General features: G+C 45.2%; 1 protein-coding gene across 1 annotated transcript in view; it reads right to left on the minus strand.

The window, feature by feature from the left end:
• Positions 1-257: 257 nt before the first annotated feature.
• Positions 258-15,236, minus strand: part of Znf831 (zinc finger protein 831) — a 112,148-nt gene continuing 97,169 nt past the window's right edge. Inside the window, exons 5-6 of the mRNA XM_005362771.3 lie at positions 4,027-4,178; positions 258-3,193 (exon numbers count right to left, since the gene is read on the minus strand). Of these exons, the coding sequence (XP_005362828.1) occupies positions 2,381-3,193; positions 4,027-4,178 (965 nt within the window). The 3' untranslated portion in view covers positions 258-2,380. The remainder of the gene's footprint in view (positions 3,194-4,026; positions 4,179-15,236) is intronic.

The raw sequence follows: 15,236 nt of genomic DNA on the forward strand, positions 1-15,236 counted from the left end.
CTGTATGTGTGCTGCTTTTATTGGCTAATGAATAAAGCTGCTTTGATCTATGGCAAGGAAAAATATATCCAGACTGGAAGAGATAGAGAGAGAGAGAGAGAGTAGGTGGAGTCAGGGAAATGCCATGGAGCTGCCAAAGGTGACAGACACCAGACCCTTACTAGTAAGGCATAGCCTTGTACCAGCAGCACACAGATTGGTAGAAATGGGTTAATTTAAGATGTAAGAGTTAGTTAATAAGAAACCTGAGATAATAGATCAGTGTTGTAATTAATGTAGTTTCTGTGTGATTATTTGGGTCTGGGCAGCCAGGAAACTAAATGCAGCCTCCTCATGTAAAATGGTGCCCAATGTGGGGCACGAACCCATGATGTTGAGATTAAGAGCCTCATGCTCCCCTAAATCAGGAATTCCATAGCAGGCGTAATTAGGGGACCCTTCCCTCAGTTCATATACTACACAGCAGGAGTAGCCTAACAATATCTGTGAATCAGTTCCCCAAAATGACGACTCTGGAGCAATGGCTTCCATGGGGACATTTCCAGCCCATGAAGACCCAGCTATAAAGGGAGCCATGGTCTCTCAATCAGCTAATCCCACCAGGATTCAGCCCTATAGACACAAGTGAGCTCCTCTGACCAGGTCTCACTGTCATGCACAGAGACAGCCATCCCCAAGGTCTCCCAGCTAAAGACCGGGTCAGGACTGTGCCTCCCCTAGAGCTCTTCCTCAGCTGCCCTTCTCTGGCACAGGCCATCCAAAGGGCAGAGACCACTGTGCCGTTCTCATTTGCTTTAAGAAGCATACAGAGGTGACGTCTAGTTCTTTTCAACTCCTGTTGGCTGGGTTTGCCATCACTGAGCTATCTAAGCATGTATGTGATGACCATAGACAGAAGGACCTACTAAGAGGAAGTTGCGTTTGCTGTGGCGTTGGAGTTCTCAGTGAATAACAGCCACGCTGGGAAGGTGACATGAGAATACTCGAAAGTGGGTCAATCTTCCTCACAGTAAGGACTTAGGAAACTGGGTTCACACGTGTTGAGATGCTTCTCGTGGCTGCCTTGTCTGGGAGTACAAGATGTCACGTGAGCATCATCACCTTAGAGTTAAGCCGAACATTCAGCCAGAAATCACAAACTGTACAAAATCAAACCAAGGCAAGTAGGAAATTGTAGAGGAATGAACAGTGTAAACTTCTTCAAGTTTCCCCCTTGCACTTAAGGGGAACGAAGAGGAAGTCTGGGAACCTGGGGCCTGCATAGAGGGCTGGCTGACACAGACCTATTTGCCTCTGCACAGGGGTGCACCGGTTTGAAATACTGGGGGATTTGATCCATGCTGTTCTGAAATGCCCAACGCAAAGGTTGATTTAATTTGACAGCAAAATAACACCAAGTCCCCAAAATAAAATTACCAAGATGTAAAACAGCATCAGAACTCCAATTAGTTTTATGTCCTGGAAGCTTCTAGAGGAAGCCTAAAAGACTCCATCATGAGGAACAGGCATCAGTTCAATCTGTACAGATTGCTAAAATGTAGCCCTCTAATTGAAATTGCTCAGAGCCCAATATGACGAAAATAATCAGAGGGAAATAAGTGAATTTTCCCCCTTTTAAAAAAATGACTCATTGCAGTGACTATTTTACTGACTTAATGCAATGTTCCTTTGCAAGATCTAAAAAAAGAAAAAACAAAAACACAAGGCTTTTTTGGCACTGGGGGGGGGGTCTAACAGGAAAGGCACATGTACAAGGGCCCTACGTGCTCGTGCTACTGGAACAGAAACAGGTACTGACCATTTGTGCAACACTTAAAAGGGCCTTAGGCATTATGACATATTTACATTGTCCACTGGGATGGCTGGCTGGCCCTGACCAGTTTTAATGCATCTGGACTTAGTCTCCAAAGTTCACAGAACCATCTTGGTGCCCAGTCCGTACCCCATCCTTTTTCCTCAAGCCACCCCAGTGACCCCAAGTATGTTTGCCACTCTTCACTTAGTGATGGAGATGTCAGGAGCTTGACCCTGTGGGTCTCCCTGGTCAGGAACGATGTCACATATGGCTCTTCCAGTTAGTGTCCTTTGACTGCATGAGGCAGGCGAGGATCACTGTGTCATGTTGGAGCTGTGGATGCTGAGCCTCTTGAGATGGTAATTCTGGCCATTTTGGCTCTTCCAGCTCAGTGTGGAAGAGTCCAAAGTCTGTCTGAGAGACACTGAAGAAAGGTATGGCTGGTTCGGGGCATCGTGTTGGTTAGAGCTGGCTTGAAGGACCCTCAGACGGCTTTCATAGCCTATGGATGTTGTGTGAGTGGTGATGTTATCTCTGAGCATCCCCAGTCCTTGGCCATGGCCACCATCTTTCTCCTGAAGCACATCATACCTCTATAACCAGTCTGTCTTCATCATCACTGCTGGTATCGCTCAACTCCACCCGAGTCTGTTTTCTCATTCCTTCCAAACTCCTTTTCCGGATGGACTTCAAGGGGGCTTCAGAGACCTCTGAGGGTTGTCCTTGGTCAGAAGGAGCCATGACACTCTTGGGGGTAATGAATTCTTCTGTGTGACATATGCTACTCTCACTTCCTAAAACTGCACATGGGACGCTCACTTCCCTGTGCCCATACTGGGTCCAGGAGGGAAGATCTGCCTGGGGTCTCACTTCCTCCTGGTGTGAACTAGTCAAACCTGGACCTGATGGCAGCATTTCTAAACGCGTTCTTCCAGGTGATATTGGGCTAGGTGAAGGTCTCCTAGGCAGGAGTGCCTGTGCTATGCTTTCTCGAATGGCTCTTTTATCTGGGGAGCTTTGGGCCAGTGTCTCCTCCATATGTGACTCCACACTGTGACCCCCCAGTGTTCTGTGTCCTGTTGGTGTCCCCGTAGGAACACAGATGGCTGCCACAGAGGTAGCAATGTCACGGTGGGGAAATGTTCCTTTCGATCTAAGGGACGGAGGCGGCTTTGAATCATCTGGGGAGATACACAGGCTGGCAACTAAGGAGACTTGATCCTGGGAAGGTGGCAGCGGAGTCCCTGGGGGTCCTACATCAGAACCCTTGCCCTGGGGCAGGGGATCTTCCTGAAACATTGTCAAGCACACATTGGATGGCAGAGATTGTCCTGACCCATTGACATGATCCTTCTCCTGAGAACAGTTATTACGCTCACCAGCAGATGGAGAAACATCCTACGACAAAGAGCAAAGGGGGAAAGGTTAATTGGCACAAAGAAAACTGTGATCTGAAACATGGTCTGCCATGAAAGAAAGGTCTTGAGGTCCCGACGACGCCTCCCTGAGCGTGAACCTCAATAGGATGTCCTCAATAAGCTTCCATTAATAACTGATCAGCCCATTAACCTCAGCCAAGCTCCTGACTGATACAAAAGCGGTTTCTGTGTAAAGCCAAACAACCCCATTACCCAGCTGGTCCCACACTTCCTGTCTCCTGGTCCACCTAGGGTGCTTTCACATTGCAGTAACACCGAACATACGCTAAGCATCTTTCTTCTGAGGGAACTAATCACGCAGACTTGGGGTTTTCAAGAAAACCTGCCAACAGTTTCACAACCAAAGCCCACCAGTCGCATTGTGACATAGCCCCGGGTGTAGGTCAACTGTCTACCTGGCTCACAACAGGCTTTCTTGGTTGTTTCCCACTGCATACGCTGCTGGCTGGCACCACAACTTTTAGGGGTTTTCCTGTCTCCACCTCCCATCTCCCTGTAGGTGTGCTGAGGTTAGACCCTCAAGATGTGTATCCAGCCTTGATGTGGGTGCTGGGGATTTGAACTCGGGTCCTCACACTTGAATGGCAAATGTTTTACTTATTGGACCATCTCCCCAGCTCCAAAGGTAGCTAATTTTTCAGTGTAGAATGTTTGGGAAATTTTTTTTTTTAGTCTGGTTTTAGGTTTGTAGAAGAAGATCAGGTAACTTTACCACATAGACAATGATATGGAAATAAAGGCATAAGTCGAGATGATGGGTAGGCACTGGTGCCTCAGAATGGTGGTTCCCACCTTTAGAGTCAAGCTGTCTCTTTCCAAGATGGTTTTTGTGCCAAGGGAGATGGGTTCTGAAGATTGTTGGCAGTCACCTTCCTTCTCTTTGCTCCCACGACCAACAGGCAGGTTTGGGTTGGCACAAGATGGCTCTCCTTGCAGATGCGGACCTACAAGAGGGAGCGTGTTTTATAAATACAATCATGAAGCGGACCAAGAACGATGAGGAGGCGGTCCAAGTCTCTACAGCGAGCCTCCGTTCACACAGTGTGTCCAGGACTCTGATCACCTCCAGCTCACACTTGGACAAATGCATTGTCTTCACATCCTCCAAGGAAGGAAACAGTAATGCCAAGACACCAAGGTGATGACTCCATAACCATATACATTGTACACAGAGTTGGGCACGGTGTCCACTCTCATCACATACATTGGACGTATACATTGTACACAGAGTTTGGCGTGGTGTCCACTCTCATCACATACATTGTACGTATACATTGTACACAGGGTTCGGCGTGGTGTCCACTCTCATCACATACATTGTACATATACATTGTACACAGGGTTCAGCGTGGTGTCTACTTTCATCATAGCACCACCCTCCATCTGGGCTTCTTGAGTAACCTGGTTCTGGAATCAGGTGGCAAGAGTAGAGAACTTGCTAGACCATGGATTAGAACACCTTGGTGATGACTTGGCCACCACCAGAGTGCCAGGCCGCAGGGGGAGAGGTGGGCACCTGGGATGCTGTCATTTGCTGTGGCTGATGTCAGCATGTGGGAAGGGAAGAGACAGAATAGCCTCTCACACCTGCTCCCCCTTGTCCCCCCTTACTCTCTCCTCCATTTCCTCGCAGGACTCCAGAATCAGGCCAAAAGAACCACAGGGTGATCCTTCCCAAAAAGGCAGACCGCATTATGAGATGAGCTGATAAAAGGAAAAAAAAAACTTTCTAGAATGCCTGAATCCCTAGAAGATGCACTGGGCACACTGTCAAATCTGCTTTTATTTTGATTAAAGTTATACAAGCCCAGAGTTTGAAAACCTTTCTACTTGTTAGGAAAGCTAGCAACCCCTGCTGCCCACCCAGCCATCCTTTTTCATTTTGGAGCCCTAGAGCTTCATCTCTCTCTCTCTCTCCTGTTGCTATGCTTACAGGCTGACCTGAGACCTCCTTCAAGGCCAGGAGAGAGCAGCTATTCTTCCCAGCTAGGACGCAGCACACTCGCCTAGCTCCGTGCTCTTGACCTTCGTGTGCACAGCCCTGACTCCACGCCCTGTGTAGGCTGCGTTCTAAGTCACCACTGAGCTGGTAGAAACTGCGTTGCCTTATATAAGCAAAGTCGTTTGTTTCAGCGTTAGTGCCACGTCCTTTCTGCAGATACATTAAAATCACCCCCAGACTCCCAAACCGTCTTACGCTTGATTTCTCTCTGGACAAGCCAAAGCTCACGCCTTGAGCTTGTAGTAAATGTTGTGGGTTCTCTTTCCCATTAAAGATGGCGGGAGGGAGGGAATAAGGAACGGAGAGGAGGAGGGGAGGGAGGGGGAAGAGGAAGAAGGTAGGAAGGAGGAAAGGACAAGAAAATTGAAAGAGGGAAGAAGGAATAAAGGCGGGAAAAGACAAAAAGAAAGAAATGATAATATTGATAATGATATTAATAAACAATTTGCTGGTCTTCACCAGTGGTTTTCCATTATAGGCCTTACTATTATAGGGTCATCTGGCCACATTGTCAAGTTAGAGGCCTACAACCAATGCTGGGTGCAACGTTAGGCACTTTTAGAATCCCTGCACCAGGGAAGCAGAGGCAGGAGGGTCCCTGGGTCTTGCTGGTTGGCTAGCCTAGCCCAGTGAGTAAGCCCTAGACCAAGGGGAATCTCTGAAAAGAAACCCAGTCAATGGCACCTGATATCCTCTGGTCACACATGATATCTCCTCCCCAAACTGTCACCTATGGGCACGGACATCACAAACCAATTAGATGCCTAAATCTTCCTGGGCTTCTAAAAGCAAACAAAGTCTGCAGAAATATGCTGCCCCTTAGAGTTGAGCACAATCATCGATAAAGCTCGTCTCTCTCCACCATCAGTTTCTAGGATTACTGTGTACACTCATCCTGAGCGAACCAGCACTGGTAAAGAACAGAGAAAGACAAAGGTTTAGAAAGTGGTGGGTTTCCCTTCAGTACGGCCTCAGCGAGCACCCATGTGACAGAGCTGTCAATGACGAAGGCACCAGCTGCTGGCACTCCTCCTCTGGTCAGCAAGCAAAACAGGCGCTGCACTTCCTGAGAACTCAGAGACAACACGACAGAGATGAATCTGGTCCTCACAGGATCCTGTGCTAATGGGGACAGAGATACAGGACGGGGGAGAGACATGGAAAAGAGTTTGAGATAGTGCAGGGTGTTGTAGGAGCTGCGGGCTGCTTTTTGCCACCCAGCTCCTGGCTGCTTGGCTAGCTTATGCCCCAAAAGAACAACACACAAATTGTATTCTTTTAAACACTGCTTGGCCCATTAACTCTAGCCCTTACAGGCTAATTGCTTCATGGTGTCTGCCCAGGAGAGGGGAGCACGGCCTCTGAGCTCACTTCCTCTTCCTCCCAGCATTCTGTTCTGTTTACTCCTCCCACCTATGTTTTAACCTATGAGGGCCAAGCAGTTTCTTTATTATAATTAACCAATGACCTTCCTCCATCAGCAGGGCTCGTGAAGCAACAAGGCAAAGGGTAGGAATATGGCAGAGTGGCAATTAGGAGCTGTTGTAGACAGAACGAGACACAGAAGGTAAGGGAGAAACTGGCCACAAAGGTGGGGAAATAATAGAGAGAGATGATGGATGATGTTGAGAGGGACTGCATTGTCCACATGCAAAGGATACTCTAGAGGAAGGAAAAACAGCAGCTAGGAAGGAACCTAGGGACTGAGACGGCAGCTGGGCCAATGACCCCAGTGTGGGAGGAGGGTGTAAGCAAGGGGGAGTGAAGCAAAGGCAGGGCTGCCAGCAGGTATTTTTATCTCAGAGTACAAGTGTCTTCTTGGGAAAAGCCAATGTTTTCAGTGTGGATTGATGATGTGGGATGGTCTTCTGTATACTGTGAATATGGTCTATTATCAATTGCTTAATAAAGAAACTAGTCTGGTCTGTAGCCAGGTAGAATAGAGACTTATGGGAAATCCAAGCAAAGTACAGGGGAAAAGAAGGCAGAGTCAGGGAGATGCCAGCAGCCACCAGAGAACCAAGATGTGAGGTTACACCACAACCATGTGGCAATACAGAGATTAATAGAAATGGGTTAATTTAAGAGGTAAGAGCTGGCTAATAATAAGTCTGAGCAACAGGCCGAAGCATTTGTAATTAATATTAAGCATCTGAGTGTTTATTTGGGAACTGGCAGGCAGGAGAGAAACCACCAATTACAGATTGACATTTGTTTTTTTCAAAGATACATGTTGATGCTAGCTGAAGATTGGTTTGGAGGGAGAAAAGCATCAGAGATAAGAAGCCAGTTCCCAGGTCTCTAGGGTCTCCTGGGGGGCCCAGATTCCATGTCCCAGCCAGGGCGATGAAAGGGTGGAGAAAGAGGGTTTGTCTCAGGACCTGCTTCTTTCCTCCTCAGGAAGCTGTCACAATAGCTGTGTCTATGGCTCCATGGTTGCCAAGGACAGCCATTCACTCTAAGTGGATTGCACTTCATCCCCACGGTGACAAAATGACCAGGCAATTCATTCAATTTAATGAAGAAATAAAACTAATTAGTATAGGGAAAATAATCAGATTGGCCAAACATCTTTCCAACAGGTTGTTTGGGTCTTTAAGCTTGAGCAGAAAGGTCGTGGGCACATTTGACCAGTAGCTTCTGGCTCATTCGAGAGAGCAAAGGAAGAAAATCTATTGATTTAATTTGCTTTCAACCCTACAGTCTACAGAGAAAAGTGAATTATCTCTAATAATTGTGAAAAATGTCCAAAAAATGTCACTGAAGTGTGTTAAACTAATTTGGATTATTGAAGCAGGACACTAACTTGCTTTGAAATGAATGGCCCCTTTCAAAAAGCAAGCCGGGCTCTGGTCAGACCTTAAAGTGCAAAATGCCATCTGTTTAGGCTCCATCTCCACACACTCCGAGTCACCCCCTTCTTCAGAATCACAGATTCTACTGTCTCCATGTATCTTCAGGGCCCGGCTGCCCACACTCAATTACAGGAATCTTATTAGAGAATTCTCTCACCCAGGCTCTCTGCTGCGTGATCTTCCCCTGATTAAAGGCCACACTCTTAATAATTTCTCTCAGAAATAATTGCCATGGCATGTCAGGAGGAAGAGACTGCTTAAGCAGTTACAGCAACTGCGAATTTAGCCCTCTTGAAAGGGCTATGTATGAGAAACTGTAACATAATTAAAAAGAAAACGCAGGCAGAGACAACACGACAAAACTGACAGGGGGATTATGGGCCTCCGTAATGTCAAGTCTGCTTTGGGCTGTCACATCTCCAGGCCTTATTAAAATGCTAATAAATGTATTACTCAAATATCATTATCTCAAAATGTGCGTAATTTGAATAATTTCTTTTGGTTTGTCCCAATAGCTCCCCAAATTCCATTCATGTGGAGTCCACAGACTCGGAAATCTGAGGTAGGAATGTCAGCCTCCAGTATCAACCTGCTGCCCTTCCTAAGCGAGCGGAGATTATAAACAGGAAGGTGGGTTTGGCTCTGGAACTCGTAATTGATTTGAGATTAAATTGTTCAAAAGTGTCTCTGCCATTAAGGAACACACAATGTGCTGGCAATTAAAACAAGCAATGAGTTAAAAGAGAGCTGGGCAGATCTTTAAAGCTAATCGTACTGGGAATAGTTTTTTGCTCATTTATTCAAGTATTTATTGAATCCATTGTAAGTCTATATTTTTGAACTCTTCCGTTGAACTGCAGTATTGACTGAACATTGAGTGTGGCCAAAACTGCTCCAAGAGCAGTAAGGGAGGTTGATACCACTCATGGAAATTACAGTCTAATAGGGGACAGAGATTCTTTTTGTTCTCCACATGTTTTTATTATTGTCAGGGGGCACATGTGCTACAGCGCACACATGGAGGGGGTCAGTTCACTCCTTCTACCTTGTGGGTCCTGGGATTGAACTCAGGTCTTTAGGTTGGATGACAAATGCCATCCTCACACACGCAAAAATGTCACCAAGCAGGGGTTATCAACACCGTGAAAGATGCAGCAAGTAGATGCTCAGACAGTAAGGTGGTGTCCCAACCTCACATCTGTCCACAGAAGGGCCTGAAACCACCACTGCTGGATGGCGCACGCCTTTAATCCCAGCACTGGGGAGGCAGAGGCAGGCGGGTCTCTGTGAGTTCGAGGCCAGCCTGGTCTACAAGAGCTAGTTCCAGGACAGGAACCAAAGCTACAGAGAAACCCTGTTTCTAAAAACAACAACAACAACAACAAAAGACTTGAAACCATCCAGGCAGTGCCTGTCCCTGGGGCTGTGTCACTAATAAATCTGAGTATTCAGCCATGTAAGTATCCTACCATTTTCTTGACGTCCCTGGTGTGTTGTTTGAGTGGCTACCTTCATGTGTTACTGACGTCTTACTGTTCGTGTAGTCTCTTTAGGACACAGTATGGTGCAAAGTGGTGGCCAAGGCCTTCAGGTCTTCTCAGCCAGAGAAGATGGGAGATTTTGGATGCTGACGGCAGCCAGGAAGTGATGGGAAGCCTAGAAGCCTGTGGGCGGTTGGAGAGCTGGCAGAAACAGCATCAGCCTCCAGCTCTACCAGCAGGAGGGACCCAAAAGAGGGCCAGAAAAGCCTGTTTAGCAAGGGGAGCCTCTGGTATTTCTGCTCTAATGCAATCTTTGGAAAGTTCTCCTCAGAGCCATCAGGAGCCTTTTCTTTCAGGGTCACTTTCCCAATGGTTCTCATCACCTCGCTTTCTCTGATGAAAGGCAATCAGGCTTGACTCCCCTCATGGACATCCTGTACCTTGGCTATGTTTAGGACAAAAATGGTACTTAAAATCTTGCCTGGACTCTTTTTTTTTTTAAAATTGTTTTTAACATGTCCATTCTGTAAAAGTGAACCCTTCAATACAGAGTGGAGATGGGATTCTGAAATCATAATGGCTGGTGATTAGAGAGATTGCAGGTGTTAAATGCCGAGGTGAGCCAAGACTGGTACTTTGCACAGTCTGGGTTTTAAAGTCTCTTGTTGCCAAGTGAAGATTCTGTGTGGATCTCTTCCCGGGATGCAATCAACACACCTGCAGCAGAGGGTCATCACTCCTTAAGATTTACACACCCACGAACGGGCAGAAATTACTTTGTCTCAGCAATTTCAGAGAACTGTGATTTAACTAAGAGCTGTAGAGAAAGAATTAAAACTCCTCCATTTATCCTAATAATAATAATTTTTAAAAAAGTGCAGGGAGGGCATTAGAAGAGACATAGGAGAGCCAGTCAGGGAGGAAGGGTCTTCCATACTCCCAGAAACCCCTTCTGAGGACAGAACCCCAAGGCCAGCCCAGAGGCCGGGAGCAGCTGAGATATTCAAGATGGCCACAGCAGCCAACCAAGGCAGGGCCTAGTTTTGTTTTTGTTTTTTAACCAGGATCATATGCAGCCATGTGTGTATAGTATTTAAGAAATTGTAGCCTTGCTATGTGTGTTATTAGAAAACTTTTACTTTAGACCACCTGTTACTGTCATCATCCACAAGTCTCGTTCCCAGGGTGACTCAGCATGTCTGCATCACATGATCCTCTCTGCTTGTTTCAATTCTGTGAGTGGAACTGGTCTGAGCTGTTTTGAAAGCCGGTTGTGAGTCCTACTGTGGTGGTGCACATCTTTAATCCCAGCACTCGGGAGGGAGAGGCAGGCAGATCTCCATGAGTTCGAGGCCAGCTTGGTCTACAGAGCTAGTTCCAGGACAATCAGGGCTATCATATAGAGAAACCCTGTCTCGAAGAACAAAACAAACAAAAAAGATTTATTTTCATACAAAAATCTCCAACATAATCCACCTTATAAGCCAACTGAAACAAACAAACTACACGATCATCTTATCAGATGCTGAAAAAGCCTCTCATGATAAAAGTCTTGGAGAGTACAGGGATACAAGGAATATATCTAAACATAATAAAAGCAATATACAGCAAACCAACATCCAAAATCAAACTAAATGGAGAGAAACTCAAAGCAACCGCACTGAAATCAGGAACTAGGCAAGGTTGTCCGCTCTCTCCGTATCTATTCCTTATAGAACTTGAGGTCCTAGCTAGAGAAAAAGACACCAAACGGAGATGAAGGGGATATGAATCAGAAAAGAAGTCCAACTCTCACTGTTTGCTGACAATATGATAGTATAAAATCAATGACACCCGAAATTCTACCAGGGAACTCCTACAACTCATAAACACCTTCAGCAATGTAGCAGGATACAAGATAAACTCAAAAAAAAAAAAATCAGTAGTCCTCCTTTATACAGATGATAAACAAGCTGAGAAAGAAATCAGAGAAACATCACCTTTCACAATAGCCACAAATAACATAAAATAATTTGAGGTAGCTCTAATCAAACAAGTGAAAGATCTGTATGACAAGAACTTTAAAACCTTGTAGAAAGAAATTGAAGAAGACATCAGAAAATGGAAAGATTTCCCGTGCTCTTGGATAGGTAGAATTAACATAGTAAAAATGGCAATTTTACCAAAAGCAATCTTCAGATTCAAGACAATGCCCATCAAAATCCCAGCAGAATTCTTCACAGACCTCGAAAGAACAGTACTCAACTTCATAGGGAAAAACAAAACAAAACAAAAAAAACCAGCATAGCCAAAACAATCCTGTACAATAAAGGAACTTCTGGAAAAATCATAATCCCTGGCTTCAAACTCTACTACAGAGCTACAGGAATGAAAACATCCTGATATTGGCATAGAAACAGACAGGAGGGCCAATGGAATTGAATAGAAAACCTGGATATTGATCCATACACCTACAGACACTCGATTTTTGACAAAGAAGCAAAAAATACAAAATGGAAAAAGAAAGCATATTCAACAAATGATGCTGGCATAACTGGACATCAACATGTAGAAAAATGAAAATAGATCTGTCTCCAAGCACAAAACTCAAGTCCAAATGGATCAAAGACCTCAACATAAAGCCAACCACGCTGAATCTCATAGAAGAGAAAGTGGGAAGTATGCTTGAACGCATTGGCACAGGAGACCACTTCCTAAATAGAACCCCAGTAGCACAGACACTGAGAGCAACAATCAATAAATGGGACCTCCTGAAACTGAAAAGCTTCTGTAAAGTAAAGGACATGGTCAACAAGATAAAACGACAGCTTACAGAATGGGAAAAGATCTTCACCAACCCCACATCAAACAGAAGGCTGATCTCCAAAATATATAAAGAACTCAAGAAACTTGACATCAAAAGAACAAATAATCCAATAAAAAATGGGGTACAAACCTAAATAGAGAACTCTCAGCAGACAAATCTCAAAGGGCTGAAAGACACTTAAGGAAATGTTCAACTTCCTTAGCCATCAGAACAATGCAAATCAAAACAACTCTGAGAGTCCATCTTACACTAGTCAGAATGGACAAGATCAGAAACACTGATGACAACTTATGCTGAAGAGGATGTGGGGTAAGGGGAAGGCTCCTCCATTGCTGGTGGGAGTGCAAACTGGTACAACTGCTTTGGAAATCAGTATGGAGATTTCTCAGAAAACTAGGAAACAACCTACCACAAGACCCAGTAATACCACTTTTGGGTATATACCTAAAGGATGCTCAATCATACCAAAAGGACATATGCTCAACTATGTTCATTGTGGCATTATTTGTCATAGCCAGAACCTGGAAACAACCCAGATGCCCCTCAACCAAAGAGTGGATAAAGAAAATGTGGTACATTTACACAATGGAGTACCATGCAGCAGAAAAAAAATAATGGCATCTTGAAATTTGCATGCAAATGGATGGATCTAGAAAACAACCTATTGAGTGAGGTAACCCAGACCCAGAAAGACAAATAGAATATGTATTAACCCATAAGAGACTTTTAGACATAAATCAAAGAAAAAACAACCTACAGTCCACAACCCCAGACAATTTAGACAGCAAAGAGGACCCTAAGAGAGGCATACATGGATCTACATAAGAGGGTGAAAAAGACCAGATCTCCTGAGTAAATTGGGAGCATTGGCATCACAGGAGAGGGTAGAAGGGGAAGAGAGAGGAAGGGGGGGAGTGGAGAAATAGGTATAGCTCAATAAAAACAGTTTTTAAAAAGCTGGTTGTGGGATCGAATTCAACCTTGCCAGTGAAACAAACTGCCCAGGTGCCATTGCTGGAGGCTTTGTCATGGGTTTTCCTGAGGAAAACACCTGCATAGTCCAGGTGGTCTGTGTGAAACGCTGGTGCTCAAGCAGAGAGGACTGAAGAGTGTGGGCTGCTCCCAAGGTGTCCTTACTAGAAAAGACCTGACAGACAGCACATTCAGAGAGGCTACCTGGATGCGGGACATCATGAGCAAACTCCTGGAAAATGACCCTCGCTCGGATCCAGCAGAGAGAGACAGGGGAGGACAGAGGCTCTCTCTCATATTTGCCCAGAGAATGCAAGGAAAAAAACTAGAAATTGGTATTTTGTGTGCCTTTTATCATCGCTATTTTCTAAACATCAGCTGTGTTTACCAAAAACATCTCCGTGGCCTGAATTTGGTCATTAGAGTTCAGCACTGTGACCCAGCTTCCTCCCCTTTAGTATTTTAGACAATCAAGTACAAGGACCATGAGGGCAAACTTAGCCTTGGATTTCCCTTTGCAAAAATATTATGTAGCCAGGCATGGTGGGCTTCTGGGACATAAGAGTTAGAGGGAAGATGATCAGAAGGGTAGTGTCATGTTCAGCTATATAGTGAGTTTGGGACCAGCTTGGGCTACAGGAAGCGTTATCAAAAAGAAAGAAAGAAAGAAAGAAAGAAAGAAAGAAAGAAAGAAAGAAAGAAAGAAAGAAAGAGAGAGAGAAAAGAACAAAGATATCTAAAAAATAGTTGCCAGACTGTGAAAATTGTGTTGGGAAAGTAATTTGGTAGCCTCCAAAAGTGAGATAATATTGACAACAGCATCCAAGAGACAAAATGGTTCTTGGAGTGAGAATGTTGGTTGGAAGAAAAGGCGGGGAGACAGTAGGAACGGAAATCAGAAACAGCAATCAGCAGAGTAAAGGTCGGGTAACTAAATGACAGGGCCCCTCCCGGAAAGACTTTTCTGCCACTGTATAAATAGCATATGCTAGATATTATGTGGACAGAGAGAAGTTTGCATAAGATGTAGGAAGAAGGGAAGAGCTGCTGGCTGTTGTTCATCCTAGTGGCTTTAGTTGTTGTGACTAAAAGTTCTGACAAAAGCGACTGACAGGAGAAAGGGTTCAGTCTGGCTCCTGTTCCAGGCACAGCCCATCATGGAGAGCAGCGCAGGGAGCCGGAGCTTGAAGCATCTCATCACACAGTCAGGAAGACGAGAGCAGTAAGCATCATCTCACTCTTTCCATCTGTATGGTCCACAATCTCCTGTCCAGGGAATGGCACAGTGGGCTTCCTACCTAAGCTAAAGAGATTGAAGCACCGCCTTCTTCATGTGTGCTCGTGTGTGTTTGTCTGTCTGTCTGTCTGTCTGTCTGTCTGTCTGTGTCTTTGTGTATATGTCTGTGTGTTTATTTGTGTATATGTGTGTATCTGTGTGTGTGTGTGTGTGTATGCATGAGTGTGTCTCTTTGTATCTGTGTGTGTCTGTGTTTCTGTATATGTGTGTCTCTGTGTGTATCTGTGTATATACGTGTGTCTCTGTGTGTGTGTATGCATGAGTGTGTTTCTTTGTGTGTGTCTGTGTGTATCTCTGTGTGTGTATGTGCATGTGTGTCTGTAGTGTGAGTGAGGCCAGGAGGTGGTGCATTTTCCTTTGCTCTTTGCTGTTTCTTTTTATTGTAAAGAAAAACTAAAAGGTAAATTATGATGTTGCCTCTAAAATTGGAACTGGAAACCATGAGGCTCTCTCCCAGCAGGTGCCCACATGTGTTCAGATACACTTAAAAGTCAGTGAGCACTGTCATTGTCAGAGGGCCAGAAGGGGTTGCTGAGAGTGAGCTAGACCCTCATAGGTCAGAGCAGGCTGAGAGTGAGCTAGACCCTCA

Source organism: Microtus ochrogaster, linkage group LG8, assembly GCF_000317375.1.
Source record: "Microtus ochrogaster isolate Prairie Vole_2 linkage group LG8, MicOch1.0, whole genome shotgun sequence".
In the NCBI taxonomy this organism is placed as follows: domain Eukaryota; kingdom Metazoa; phylum Chordata; class Mammalia; order Rodentia; family Cricetidae; genus Microtus; species Microtus ochrogaster.